This window comes from Coregonus lavaretus (assembly GCF_964263955.1).
Source record: "Coregonus lavaretus genome assembly, chromosome: 30".
Classification (NCBI taxonomy): domain Eukaryota; kingdom Metazoa; phylum Chordata; class Actinopteri; order Salmoniformes; family Salmonidae; genus Coregonus; species Coregonus lavaretus.
The window spans coordinates 16,478,777-16,492,809 of record NC_140017.1 but is presented as its reverse complement, the minus strand read 5'-3'; the positions used below and the strand labels follow the sequence as shown (position 1 = coordinate 16,492,809).

Sequence of the window (14,033 nt, the reverse complement as noted above, 5' to 3'; positions counted from 1 at the left end):
TTATTAATTTTTTTTGTGCACAGTTATGGAACAAGTTCTGTCTTTTTTGAACAGGTTAGTTGTGGCTGAGTTGTGCGTTTCAGTCCATCTGCGCATGCGTCTTGGCCGCGCTCTAACTAGTCTGTCGCCATAACAACGCTTTGTTGACAAGGGATTTCTGCTGTAGAAGCGAAATGAAACTCAAACGATTCCTTCTCAGATATTATCCACCAGGTAATAAACATGTTTTTGATGATACTAAGATGCTTTATAATTAAGATACTAAGGAATGTTTGGACAAGCAGCTAGCAAATTATTTGTAGCGTTTTGTGCAACTACACTGCAACTTTAGTGCTGTTCTGACCTAGAGTTAGCTGGCTAGGGTAGCCAAGAGCAGAGCTAGGTCTCTGTTCTAGCCAGACCAGTTAGCTGTTACAGCAATTTAATGCATGATGCACAAGTTGATGCCAGTTGAAGTTACAAGTAGGCCTAAAGTAACTTGTATCTCACACTTGGTCTTGTTTCGAATATTGAATTGATGCCTTTTGTTCACAGGTATCATCCTGGAATATGAGAAAGGAGGAGCTCTGAAGACTAAATCCATTGATCTGTTGGATTTGTCTCCAGAGTGGGTAGACAATAGTACAATTCATGTTTAAGAATGAGATGCTGTGTTTCGTGATCATGATATGTACAGGGCTGCCAACTTTTTAAGAACGCTTGGAGGTTGATTTGCTATGTGAATTTCATTGCCCCCTGGCACAACCCCTAGAGGGTGGACTGGCGGTCCTCCATCAGGAAAATTGTACTGGTTTAAAGCAAATTTCCTGCAATTCTACGTATTTTGACATGACAGGCCTATGACCAGGGTGAAAACCCCCCCACAAAAAACACAGGTCAGGTGTATTGAGGATGCTTTGAACATTAAATGAACACTCAAAATTCGACTCCTTTGTTACTTTAATATTTTTGGGGGGATGACATTTAAAGTATGCCAATATTTTTTTAGGTGGTTTGACACTTAATTCAGACAGTAATTAAATGCTATAAACAGTGGGAAGGTTGGTAGCAGGGACACGTACCTGGGAGTGTTACCACTACACCAATGCTCTGCACAGGAAATGTAAATATTAATGGTCGATGGCAGTGGGTAACCAAATCATAGATTTTCAAGGTAAGGGCACAAACATTTTGTAATTTGGGTGAACCATCCCTTTAAAATAGGGCTGGAAGAAAATCATTCATTTTCAAAGACACAAGTAGGCATATCAGATTTCAAATATGTGATTACACTGGCAGAATTGGGAGGAAGTGGAATAATAAAATACATTTGGGGAATAAGTAGTGTTCTTGCTGACAAGCACAGTAATTACCCTATATTTTAGCTAATTGTTAAGAATGAGAATTGTTCCACTGATCAGACAAAATAAAGTAAATTGATAATAAAATCTGAAGACAAGACGACATAAATCTGCCCCTACACCCTAACCAAATTATGTTTCTATTTATTTTCCCACTCTAGAATCAAACATGCACTTTTGGGTTCACAATCTGTTTGACAAAATTATTTTTATAGTTACAAAAGGTCACCCTACCAAACTTCCCTGCTAAAACACACTGTAGGTCTGTCTGCTGCCTTCTTTTCATTGTCACAGCCTAAAAGCAAATCACCAAACGAGGGGGCTAAAGCAAGTGTGGATTAAATCGACTTTAGTACATGCTGTCAAAAGGCTACATTCTGCAATAGATTCATGGACGGGAGTAACAGTAACCTAATTTTGTTGACAACATTTTACATTAAACAGTGCTACCGTGCTGCTCTTTTTACAGTTTTATAAACTCAGCGAAGAGACTTTCTCCATTCAGCTCCACTCTAGTCTTGAGGGGCGTTTCTTTAAAACATGCATCCAATCCCCCTGATCCCTCACATAACTATACCAATCATATGCTTCAATGTGACGCGGTTTACGGTGCTGTGGCAAGACAGGGCAATGATAGAGGTTCTGCTCGTGATGTTAAATTGTAGGCGCAGATGCTCTGATTTCAAAACAATTTGGAACACAGTTGAAAATGTAATCCGATGACTAATTAGAAAAATAAAAGCTGTAGTTTTCAATGCAGGAGATATAAGAGGAGGGTCAAATGCGTGTGTCTCAATGCCAATGCGGGAGAGTTGGCTGCTCTGTATGGATGCCATTGATTATACTAGTGCTGGTGTAGTATGAGGATGATGATGATGATGATACAGGTAGAAAAACACACCCACTAGTTCTTCAGAACTTCATCACTGATCCTGCAATACAGTATGACGTCTATTCCCCTTTTTTCAACGACCATGATGCATCACTCTGACACGTCTCTATCCATACAGGACAGACACCGAGGAGTTAATATCAGAGATCAGGAAATCGGAGCCACTAATCACAGCATCACGCGTCGACCAAGTCAAACTCTTGATCGTCAGACTGCAGGAGAAACTGGGTCAGCAGGACAACCGCAGGTTCTACCTCTTCAAGGTCAAATACAGCTTCCATCTTTCTGAGCTACCTATTTATTTTCATTAGGCTCTCTTCTTAATGATACTGTCATTGTCTGGCTCCTGATCGTCCACTCTTGTGTCCAAGTGCACACTTTGGGAAAAGGGTGAATAATTGGGATGCAGCCATAGACGGCCATTAACAGGCATGACCACACTGCCAGTGCCTTGTGTAAACAGTACAGCCATACTGTAATTCCTAATTTGAACCCTAGATGGCAGCAGGGGGTGGGAATTCTATAAGAATTCTAGAATAACAGGACTCTTCCTTAGCACATCAAAGCCAGATGTATTATGTATGGATATTACACAGTCAAACGTATAGATGTAAATTGAATTAATGCAGTCAAGTAAACTGCCTCAGAGTTAAAAAAATAAATAAAAAAAGTCCTCCTCCCTTCTCCCTTGCAGGCGCTGCAGGCACACATACTGCCACTGACGAACGTTGCCTTCAATAAATCAGGGTCGAGGTAAGTTTATCTGCACTGCATGGAGATGTGCAGAGAACCCCAGGTGTTTGTCTTTCTGGGGTGTAGGAGAGGTAAACAGATCTCTCTTTTTACACTCTGTCTCTTATCTCTCTCTTTCTTTATCCTTTTCTCTCTCTCTTTCTCTGTTTCTCCCTCTCTCTCCCCCCTCTCGCTATCTCTCCCTCTCTCTGTGTCTCTCTATCTCTCCCTCTCTCTCTGCAGTTTCATAACTGGGAGCTATGACAGGACATGTAAAATATGGGACACAGCGTCAGGCGAGGAGCTGCACACACTGGAGGGCCACAGGAACGTGGTGTACGCCATCGCCTTCAACAACCCCTACGGGTAACCACCTTCCTGTCACTCTACCCCAGGTTTAAAAACACCAGGACCTGTATTCATAAATTGTCTCAAGTAGAAGTGCTGATCTGGATCTGGGGACCCCCCGTCCATATAATCTGATTCATTATGATCTAAAAGGCAAAACTAATCCTAGATCAGTACTCCGACTCTGAGACTCTTAGGATAGGCATTAAGCTCTATGGGACCTATGTTCCTCCGTTGTCTTACACTTAAGGCCAAGGGAAAGAGTTGTTGGTGGTTAAAATAAAGCATTTTTCCTATCTCAAATCTTCCGTTTATTTATCCTCTTTAATCCAGGGACAAGATTGCCACTGGGTCCTTTGATAAGACCTGCAGGCTGTGGAGTGCAGAGACGGGCAAATGTTTCCACACCTTCCGAGGACACACTGCGGAAATAGTACGAGGGACTTTCTAATCTAGAGATAGGACTTTCTGAGAAATTGGACTTGTCTTTCAGTATAAATAGGATGCAGTGAGCTTCGAATCAGATTTTCTATGTGAGTGGCAGCTAACACTGTTTTCTGTGCCGACCAGGTGTGTTTGGCATTTAACCCTCAAAGTACCTTGGTGGCCACGGGGAGCATGGACACTACGGCCAAGCTATGGGACGTCCAGACTGGAGAGGAGGTGGCTACACTGACAGTGAGTTAGCTCTCGCTCTCTTTTTCTCATCTCTCTCTCTTTCTCTCTCTTCTCTCCCTTCCTCTCATCTCCACACACACAACCATCCAAGTCCACATCCATTCTTTAATGACTTAATTCAGTCATTTATGTGCATTCATCCATTCATTTTTTAATATGATTATTCATGATGTGTTGGTCCAGCAGTCACCCTGCTTACTGTGTGTTCTATCCTCCCATCATATGTGTGTATGCAGCTGTGACTGTACATTCATAAGGTAATCTATCTATCTACATACTCAACTACAGGACAGGCAGCCATTTGTTTCTTCACGTGGGCAAGCTGGGTGGCTGTGTGCTCCAGAAGGGGGATTCTGTGTGCTCCTCTCTAGCCCACCTCTCTACCCCTCCTTCTTCAATTATTCCGACATTAGTCATGCTGGTGAATATTGTGACTTGAGCACAAAAAGGCAAATGTGTTCCTCAAACTGAATTGGATGAAAATATGCAATTGAGCTTTTTCAAAGGAGAAAGAATAGCTCATTTACTTGACTGTACTTTTGTTAACTCTGCAAGTGTAACGAATCGAATTCTCTCCTCTCTTTCATGTTTTTTTTTTTGTTCACTGTCTCTTTCTCCCTCTCTCTTTCTTCTCCATCCCTCCCTCCCTCCCTCCTTTCTCTCCTCCCTCTCTCTCTCCTTCCTCTCTCAGGGCCACTCAGCAGAGATCATCTCCTTGTCATTTAACACAGTGGGTGACCAGCTAGTCACTGGATCCTTTGACCACACTGTTTCTCTGTGGGATGTTCCATCTGGGAGGTGAGAGCCCAAGTGTTTGTGTGTGTGTGTGTGTGTGTGTGTGTGTGTGTGTGTGTGTGTGTGTTTGCGTGTCCATCCATGTGTGTGTGTTTGTGTCCGAGTCTAACCACCATTAACGGCCTCCTATCATTCTACCAGGCGTGTCCACACACTGAGGGGACACAGAGGGGAGATCAGCAGTGTTCAGTTCAACTGGGACTGCTCCCTCATCATCACCGGCTCCATGGACAAAAGCTGTAGGGTGAGCTCTCACATCCTCTCTCACATCCCATCTCACATTATGTCACTTCTCCTATCATCGCTCTCTCTCTCTCTCTCTCTGGTAGAGACTCCTATCTCTTTTAAGCTCTGCATCATTTAAAAAGGAACATTAAATCCTTTAATTATTCCAAGATGAGTCACGCTCTCTGGGTAGTTGTGTGAATTATTCACGTGGCTGCATTCCTAAAGAGGAGATTGTGAAGAGGGGAAAACACAACCATTGTGTCGTTAGAGCGCTAACCAAGCTGGTTGTTTTTGTAAAAGGCTTTTAAAAATAGATTAATTAACATTTGACATTTTGACATTGTGTGTGTGACTGTGTGTGACTGTGTCTGTGTTTGTTTGGGAACGTGTATGTGCGCGCATGTGTGTGCCCGTGTATGCTTATGTGTGTGCATCTGTGTGTTTGTGTCCTTATGTGTGTGTGTACCGGAACATGTGTGTGTCTATGCTTCCCCAGGTGTGGGAGTCAGCGAGTGGGAAGTGTATGTCCACACTAGCAGGCCATGAAGACGAGGTGCTGGATGTGTGTTTCGACTACACGGGTCAACTCATAGCCACCGCCTCGGCTGATGGTACGACCACAGAGATACTTATCATACTAATGGTGTTCTATTTAAATACGTGGGTACCTCGACCTCTCTGCTATTTCCATGATTGTCAATACAAAGTTCCTGGATTGAACAATGTCGCAGGCACTGAACAACTATCCGTACTGTACCCAGCCCAGTACCCCTATTTCACACTATCATGCCAACCCAAATCGTACTGTGGTGGCTTGAATATTTATTTTTCACATTGTCCTTTCGAGCACAGTTCCGGCAACTATGGTGTATGACTAACCAGGCCAGCTCTATTTAATTCCTTTTATTTTAAGGTTCAACGTCATCTTCGCTCAAGCAATAACACTGGATTATTTGAGAAATCAATATTTCCCCCTGACTCTTAGGCACAGCGAGAGTGTACAGCGCCGCCAGCTACCAGTGCATCTCCAGACTGGAGGGCCACGAGGGAGAGATCTCCAAGGTGAGTCACTGAGACAGGTAATGGTTCAGGCAGGACCCAAAATGGCCCCTCTCTCGCTGTCTCTTTTGTCTGCCTCGGAGCATCCGTCAGACTCACAAGGGTACAGGACTGGACAGGAGGGATGAGGACGGCAGTCCGCTTGCCGGGGGGATGTTTCTACCTCCTGTTACAGTTTTTAGGTCAACCACGTCTTGACGATGACAGAGAGAAACGTGACTGAAGGTGTGTGTCCCTCAGGCCCGAGTGTTCCAGAAACATCCGGGCTCATCTTCCTGGTCGACCTACAGGCTGATTCCTGGTCTACCTACAGGCTGATTCCTGGTCTACCTACAGGCTGATTCCTGGTCTACCAACAGGCTGATTCCTGGTCTACCTATAGGCTGATTCCTGGTCTACCTATAGGCTCATTCCTGGTCTACCAACAGGCTGATTCCTGGTCTACCAACCGGCTGATTCCTGGTCTACCTATAGGCTGATTCCTGGTCTACCTATAGGCTGATTCCTGGTCTACCTATAGGCTGATTCCTGGTCTACCTATAGGCTGATTCCTGGTCTACCTATAGGTTTATTCCTGGTCTACCTATAGGCTGATTCCTGGTCTACCTATAGGTTTATTCCTGGTCTACCTATAGGCTGATTCCTGGTCTACCTATAGGCTGATTCCTGGTCTACCTATAGGTTTATTCCTGGTCTACCTATAGGCTGATTCCTGGTCTACCTATAGGCTGATTCCTGGTCTACCTATAGGTTTATTCCTGGTCTACCTATAGGCTGATTCCTGGTCTACCTATAGGCTGATTCCTGGTCTACCTATAGGTTTATTCCTGGTCTACCTATAGGCTGATTCCTGGTCTACCTATAGGCTGATTCCTGGTCTACCTATAGGTTTATTCCTGGTCTACCTATAGGCTGATTCCTGGTCTACCTATAGGCTGATTCCTGGTCTACCTATAGGTTTATTCCTGGTCTACCTATAGGCTGATTCCTGGTCTACCTATAGGCTGATTCCTGGTCTACCTATAGGCTGATTCCTGGTCTACCTATAGGTTTATTCCTGGTCTACCTATAGGTTTATTCCTGGTCTACCTATAGGTTTATTCCTGGTCTACCTATAGGTTTATTCCTGGTCTACCTATAGGCTGATTCCTGGTCTACCTATAGGTTTATTCCTGGTCTACCTATAGGCTGATTCCTTGTCTGTGTATAGGCTGATTCCTGGTCTACCTATAGGCTGATTCCTTGTCTGTGTATAGGCTGATTCCTGGTCTACCTATAGGCTGATTCCTTGTCTGTGTATAGGCTGATTCCTGGTCTACCTATAGGCTGATTCCTTGTCTGTGTATAGGCTGATTCCTGGTCTACCTATAGGCTGATTCCTTGTCTGTGTATAGGCTGATTCCTGGTCTACCTATGCTCTGATTCAAAGCAGCCCTGTTAAAGTCTCACTCCCCGAGTTTTTCTGCCTAGCGACTGTGATTCCCCCTTCCCCTGGTAGTCTCATTTGATTGGCACTTTTCATATGATCTTGTCTCAGTTCCCTGTAATGTCACCCCTTGAGCCCTTTAATGTCACACCTTGGTTGTTTTATTAACAAAACACCATGACATAGTCTGTCCCTGCTCACTGTGTAACTGTATTAACCACGGCTGTATAGAGCCACATGTGACCTGGGCCTGTGTTGTAGGTGACCCAGCTGTCCTAAATGTGTGTGTGATCTTATCAGGCTCTGCCATTTGACAGTTCTGCCAGTGTACGTGTGTGTGTGTACGTCTTTGTTAGTATGTATGTGCCTGCATGTTGTGTGTGTATGTGTGCGTGTTTGTCGCTTGGAGCCACAGCCACTAGGGGCCCGATTCAGACATAGGAAATGTACATCTTTCCTACGCACTTCTCAATAGTTTGTATTCAGACTTACCTTATGCAGATGCGTAATGGGCTTTGCAGGCGTGGTTAATATTTTATTAAATAGCTGAAAACCCTCCCACTTCCTTGCCAACCGTTTTTCTCGTGGAGTTTTCATTCAATAGGATTTTCAGTACATTTATCTAAATCCATCCCCTTGTACCTTTTTACTAGAAATGTATTGACAGATTCACTAGAATATATGGAGAGAATGGTTCAGAATATTATGGATCAATGAAAGAAAGCCATGTAAATACGTGCATATTCGTCTCCTTTTCAGCAACAATTGGTAGATTGAAAAATACTCTGATCTTGTATATTATTAAGGGTTAGGAAAGTATTTATGAATAATAATAAAAAAACAGCTTTGGAGAGCCTTTATGCACAAAATATATTGGTGTATCAAAAATACAGTTGTTTGATTCATCCAGAATAATAATCTTTAAATCTATAAATCTACCCTAATAATCCTCACTAATCATGGAACTGTGATGACAACAGTCCAGTCGTTGTGAAGCGTGCTCCATGTTTAAACAGCTACATATGGTCTGCGTTGCATAATGATTCAAATAGGTTTACATGTACCAAATTAGTGCTCAACTTGTAATCCGGTACCCTAATATGATCCATTATTGCTAGCGATCCTCAGGAACAACCATACTAACGTGACAGATGAAATTAAGGTAAACGAATGACGTAATGGAATGATGCTAAATGTAAGGAAACTAACATTTAAAGTCAGTGTATGTGGGTATAACTGACGGTGGCTACCAATAGTGGCTAATATTTAACATGAAACAAATTGTTTTAAAAAAATACAGTGAAAAGTCTGGGCATATAATTAAAACATTCTAGAACTCATAAGGTCTCCAAGTTATAAGGCCAGCATTTCATAAACTTCATAAAAGTTAATATACATTTAGTAGACACTCTTATCCAGAGCGACTTACAGGAACGATTAGTGATAGTGCCTTGCTCAAGGATATATCTACAGATCTTTCACCTAGTCGGCTAGAGGAATTGAACCATCAACCTTTCGGTTACTGGCCCAACGCTCTTAACCGCTAGGCAACCTGCCAATATGTTGAAATGCTTTAGTTTTCTGCTATATGACTAGTTTTACATTTGGCTCAAACGATCAGTAGGTAAAATATATCTAAAACAACAGGTTGCTCGACCTTCTTCATAATTTCATAGCGTGTGAAGATGGTGAAACTATGAGGGAGTCAAGGTCAGAATACGGCGTATCTGCAGACACCTCCAGCCCCAACGAATAGGGGTTGAATAGCATATTATTCTCATGCTTAAATTCAAGGTCAGAATTTGCGTAGGAAGAAAAGTGCATAAAAAGATAATTATGTTCCATTTAAGTGCGCTAAACTCGGGTCGCATTTCCCCCACAGGCTGCCTCATTGGACTGCCTGTCTTGTGTCTGTTTACTGAAAGCCATCAGGGCCCAGCTTCAGTAATAGGCTGGATGAGGATGATTTCACAGGATTATGACACTAATCTCCCCCTAACAGGACACCTCTCTCCCCTCCCTCCGCCTCTTAACCACTCTGTCAATCTCTTTTTTCATCACTCTCTCCCACTATTTCTGTCTCTGTCGGTCCCTGTTTTTACTTTCATTCTAATTTCCACTGTCGTCCCTCCATCTCCCTCTCCCCCACTCTTCATTGTTGCTTTCTTCCTCTCATTAAGAGGGGCCAGATTGAATAGGCAGAAGCTGACTTTTTCTTAAAGGTCCAATGCAACCGTTTTTATTTCAATATCAAATCATTTCTGGGTAACAATTAAGTACCTTACTGTGATTGTTTTCAATTAAAATGATCAAAAATTCTTAGCAAATAGCAATTTCTCAAGCAATAATTTTGCTAGGACTGACTGGGAAGTGGTCTGAGTGGGGAGGGGAAAACTGAAAATTAGCTGTTATTGACAGAGGTTTGGAACTCTCTTTCTTATTGGTCTGTTAACTAATTGACTGTCTGGTGATGTCACCAGGCAGGCCAAAACTCCATCCCACCAAAACAGGCTGAAATTTCAGCCGCTCTTTTCAAACAGCTCTTACACTAAAAGGGCATTATCATCCTTTTCACAATTTCACAGTATTATTCCAACCTCATAGTGTGGAAATATATATACGTTTCTTACTGCACTGGGCCATTAAATGAAAATAATATCTGTAGAATGAATGTCATAGAACCAAATACTGCTAAAAACATAAATTAATTGTTTTGTTGATTAAAAATGCAGGAAATAATGTAAAATAGTCATTGATATGGAGTTGAATCATCTCAACAGAATCCATGTGGGTCTACTTATGACCATTCAGTTACTCCATCTTCTTCTGCATCATCCTTCTCTTTCTCTTCTCTTTTTCCTCTCTCTTTTCACTACTCTCTTCCCTCGTATCCTCATTTCTAAAAATGTTACACCTCTGTGCACTCCTCTCTCTCTCTCCTCCATTCTCCCCCTCGTTCCTCTTTGCTCCCCCCTTCTCTCTCTCCTCCATGCTCCCCCTCATTCCTCTTTGCTCCCCCTTCTCTCTCTCCTCCATGCTCCCCCTCGTTCCTCTTTGCTCCCTCCTCTCTCTCCCTCATGCTCCCCCTCGTTCCTCTTTGCTCCCTCCTCTCTCTCCCTCATGCTCCCCCTCGTTCATCTTTGCTCCCCCCTTCTCTCTCTCCTCCATACTCCCCCTCGTTCCTCTTTGCTCCCCCCTTCTCTCTCTCCTCCATGCTCCCCCTCGTTCCTCTTTGCTCCCCCCTTCTCTCTCTCCTCCATGCTCCCCCTCGTTCCTCTTTGCTCCCTCCTCTCTCTCCCTCATGCTCCCCCTCGTTCCTCTTTGCTCCCTCCTCTCTCTCCCTCATACTCCCCCTCGTTCATCTTTGCTCCCCCCTTCTCTCTCTCCTTCATGCTCCCCCTCGTTCCTCTTTGCTCCCCCCTTCTCTCTCTCCTCCATGCTCCCCCTCGTTCCTCTTTGCTCCCCCCTTCTCTCTCTCCTCCATGCTCCCTCTCGTTCCTCTTTGCTCCCCCCTTCTCTCTCTCCTCCATACTCCCCCTCGTTCCTCTTTGCTCCCCCCTTCTCTCTCTCCTCTTTGTGCTCCTTTTCTCTTGCTCTCCTCTGAGCTCTGTCAGTGTCACCCTCTCCCAGAGTTCTATTTCCATTTCCTGTCTGAGGGCTGCTCATCCTTAAACATTCATCACCCTGCAGCGTGAGGCTTTTAATAAAAACACACTTTACTTTTAGACAATGCAGAGCCAGCATCATTTAATCATCCCAGCCCCATATTCATTTCTTCACCTCACTGTGTGCTTGTAGATCTCTCTGAAGTCCGTCTATCTGTTCCATTGGAACCATTCCTCCATAGGAAATGCCTGGCCATTTAACAGAGCTCCATTTACAGTTAATAGCCTTTTAAGAATATAGTGCTGACGTGCTGAAAGTTCCCCATGCTCTGCTCATTTGGTGGTTCCTATCTCCTCTTGCACACTTCCTCATCAGTGCACACTCCATCCAGCCATTCACTCCTTTTCACTCTCATAACACACAAACACTGTTATGTAAATTTCCACATCCCCTTCTTCTCTCTTGCAGATCTGTTTTAACCCTCAGGGCAGTAGAGTTCTGACAGCCAGCGCTGACAAGACGGCTCGCCTGTGGGATGTCCAGTCTAGCGTCTGTCTGCAGGTCTTGGAGGGACACACGGACGAGATCTTCTCCTCCGCCTTCAACTACGAGGGTGACACCATCATCACAGGTAATATGTACCCTCTATCAGGGCTGGGGTCAATTCCATTTCAATTCAGCATTGAGTTGGCATTGAGAAAAATTGGAATTGGAATTTCAGTTTACTTCCTGAATTGCCTTAAATGGAATTGAGCCCAACCCTGCCCTCTATATAATCATATCTAGTTAAAATGCAAAGACGCCACAGCAACCTCTTCACAGCCAAACAAGTATTATTTTTTCTCCACTCACAAACGCTTTATCAAGGTTGAAATGAACAGACCACAGCTGGGTGCGGTGAGCTTCTGCCTCCTATTCATCCACCTGTCTTCTTTCTGCTGCAGGCAGCAAAGACAACACCTGTCGCATCTGGCGCTGACCCGTCCTATGGTCAGTAGGGTGTGTGAGGAGGGGAAGGCCATCTGTCCATCCCCCAACAAGAAGATGCCCTGTTTGAAGATGCCCTTCCTGGAAGTTATCACTGACCCAACGTATGTGACATCTAACCTCCTAGTTGTTGTGGAGTAAGATTCAGTAGACCGGATAGCTTTGGTGAATGAATTTAGTCCCACTGCCATTTTACTATCTAGCACTGTCTAGACAGACAGTTTAGCGCTGTGGATGTGTCCCAAATGGCACCCAATCCCTATTAAGTGCACTACTTTTGAGCAGGGCCTATAGGGCTTTGCAGCCTGCATTCACCAGTTAGGATTTGACCTGGACTGGTCACTTTGGTCCTCTGTCATGTTCAGTGTTGATAATCAGTGTTTATTTGTGTGTTAATTGGAGAATTGGCTGGTCGGAATAATGTTTTCTGTACCCCTCTTTTCCTCAATAAAGACTATTCATGCTCACATATTACATGAATTTATTGATCTCAAAAGATAAAGATACATTCAGTTTCTACAGCAACAGAGTTGAATTGTGTGCTTTTTAATGCCGACGACTTAACACTATAGTACCACTATGCAGATAAAACCTGACAAACCAGATTCACGTACAAATTAGACATTACAAACCTTCTCTGTCTTTCTGAAAGTAGTAAAAATGAAATGAGAGAGAGCAGTCTTTCTACCCCAAGTTGCAGCAGTTCAAGAATCTACAATATATACAGCTATCCAAAATAAACAATTCTCAAAGAACATGAAGAACGACAGATAACTTACATACAGATAACTTACATAAGAACGACAGATAACATGAAGAATGACAGATAACTTAAGCCGTAACAAAGTTACAACAGAAGTAGACAATGTTGGCTGACGTAAACGACAACTATGTTCATCTGGGTCCGTGTTCACAAAGCAGCTCAGATTAGGAGGGCTGATATAGGATGAGTTTGGTATGATTACCAGGACAGGCGGGGGACCTGATCCTAGATCAGCAGTCCTGCTCTGAGACGCTTTGTGAATACAGGCTCTGGGCAACTGTTAAGCATAGTAGTGCATACCTATGTCGCAGTCAGCAAAGCCCAACTGGAATGATGGCTGCTGTCTGACAGTCTCTTCAAGATAGCTACTGTACATTAAAACATAATCTGGTTTCTTTTTGAGTTTGATTGGTTGAGGGAATGGGGTACAGTCTTCTATTGGTGCCTTGTTGTTTGTTGTGTGTGTGTTTATGTGTAATAAATACATAATTTATAAAAGAACACATCCGATCGTGAAAACGTAATGTATAGGATAATTAACAACTAAAGGAATCAAAAATCTGCAGGCTAGAATCTCAGATGGCTGATTTGTTTGTACTAAATAAATAAGGCCTACATCCCAAACTGATGCTGGGTTTTTCTTGGGTTCGTCTAACTAGGGATCGTGCATCAGAAAATGAGAAACATGCTTGTCTTATTAAAGGGAGACATGTCTGCTCACTGCAACCCAATCAAAGTCCTCAGTCCCATAGCCAGTCCTATAAGAGGGTGTGTATAATATCATGGGTGTGGTGTGGTTTTTAGCCTGGAAGCCTTACCTGTTTGTGCTTCAGCCAAATCTTCTACTCCTCGTTGTCCATTGACCATAGGAGTTGGCAAGACAGCACAAACTAATCTGGGACCAGGAAAGGGTTTCTATTCTAGTAGCCAGACCTGTTGATGCTTTAGCCAAAACTTCTAGCGTTCCTTGTCATGGCTTACATCACATTTAATGAAAGAGGAATTGGCTAAAGTACAAACAAATCTGGCTACCAGGCTAGGAGTTTTTCATGATTCGCATGCCGTGTGCTGGGAAACACTAGGCTTGATGGTGGGGTTTGATGCATGGGGGGTACACAGTTGAGGACATTGGCTGGTGTGTGTGTGTGTGTTTGTGTAGATGGAGGTTGTTGGCAGTGC

At 43.5% G+C, this 14,033-nt stretch overlaps 1 protein-coding gene across 1 annotated transcript; it reads left to right on the top strand.

The window, feature by feature from the left end:
- Nucleotides 1–173: 173 nt before the first annotated feature.
- LOC311105761 (uncharacterized protein) lies at nucleotides 174–12,083 on the top strand (the record flags this gene model as incomplete). Its single annotated transcript, XM_084147968.1, has 13 exons — nucleotides 174–213; nucleotides 535–607; nucleotides 2,351–2,495; nucleotides 2,927–2,985; nucleotides 3,208–3,330; nucleotides 3,646–3,745; nucleotides 3,883–3,990; nucleotides 4,682–4,788; nucleotides 4,927–5,029; nucleotides 5,510–5,624; nucleotides 5,999–6,075; nucleotides 11,573–11,735; nucleotides 12,049–12,083. The coding sequence occupies 13 exons, from the start codon at nucleotides 174–176 to the stop codon at nucleotides 12,081–12,083; spliced, it is 1,248 nt and encodes a 415-aa protein (XP_084004094.1).
- Nucleotides 12,084–14,033: the final 1,950 nt, after the last annotated feature.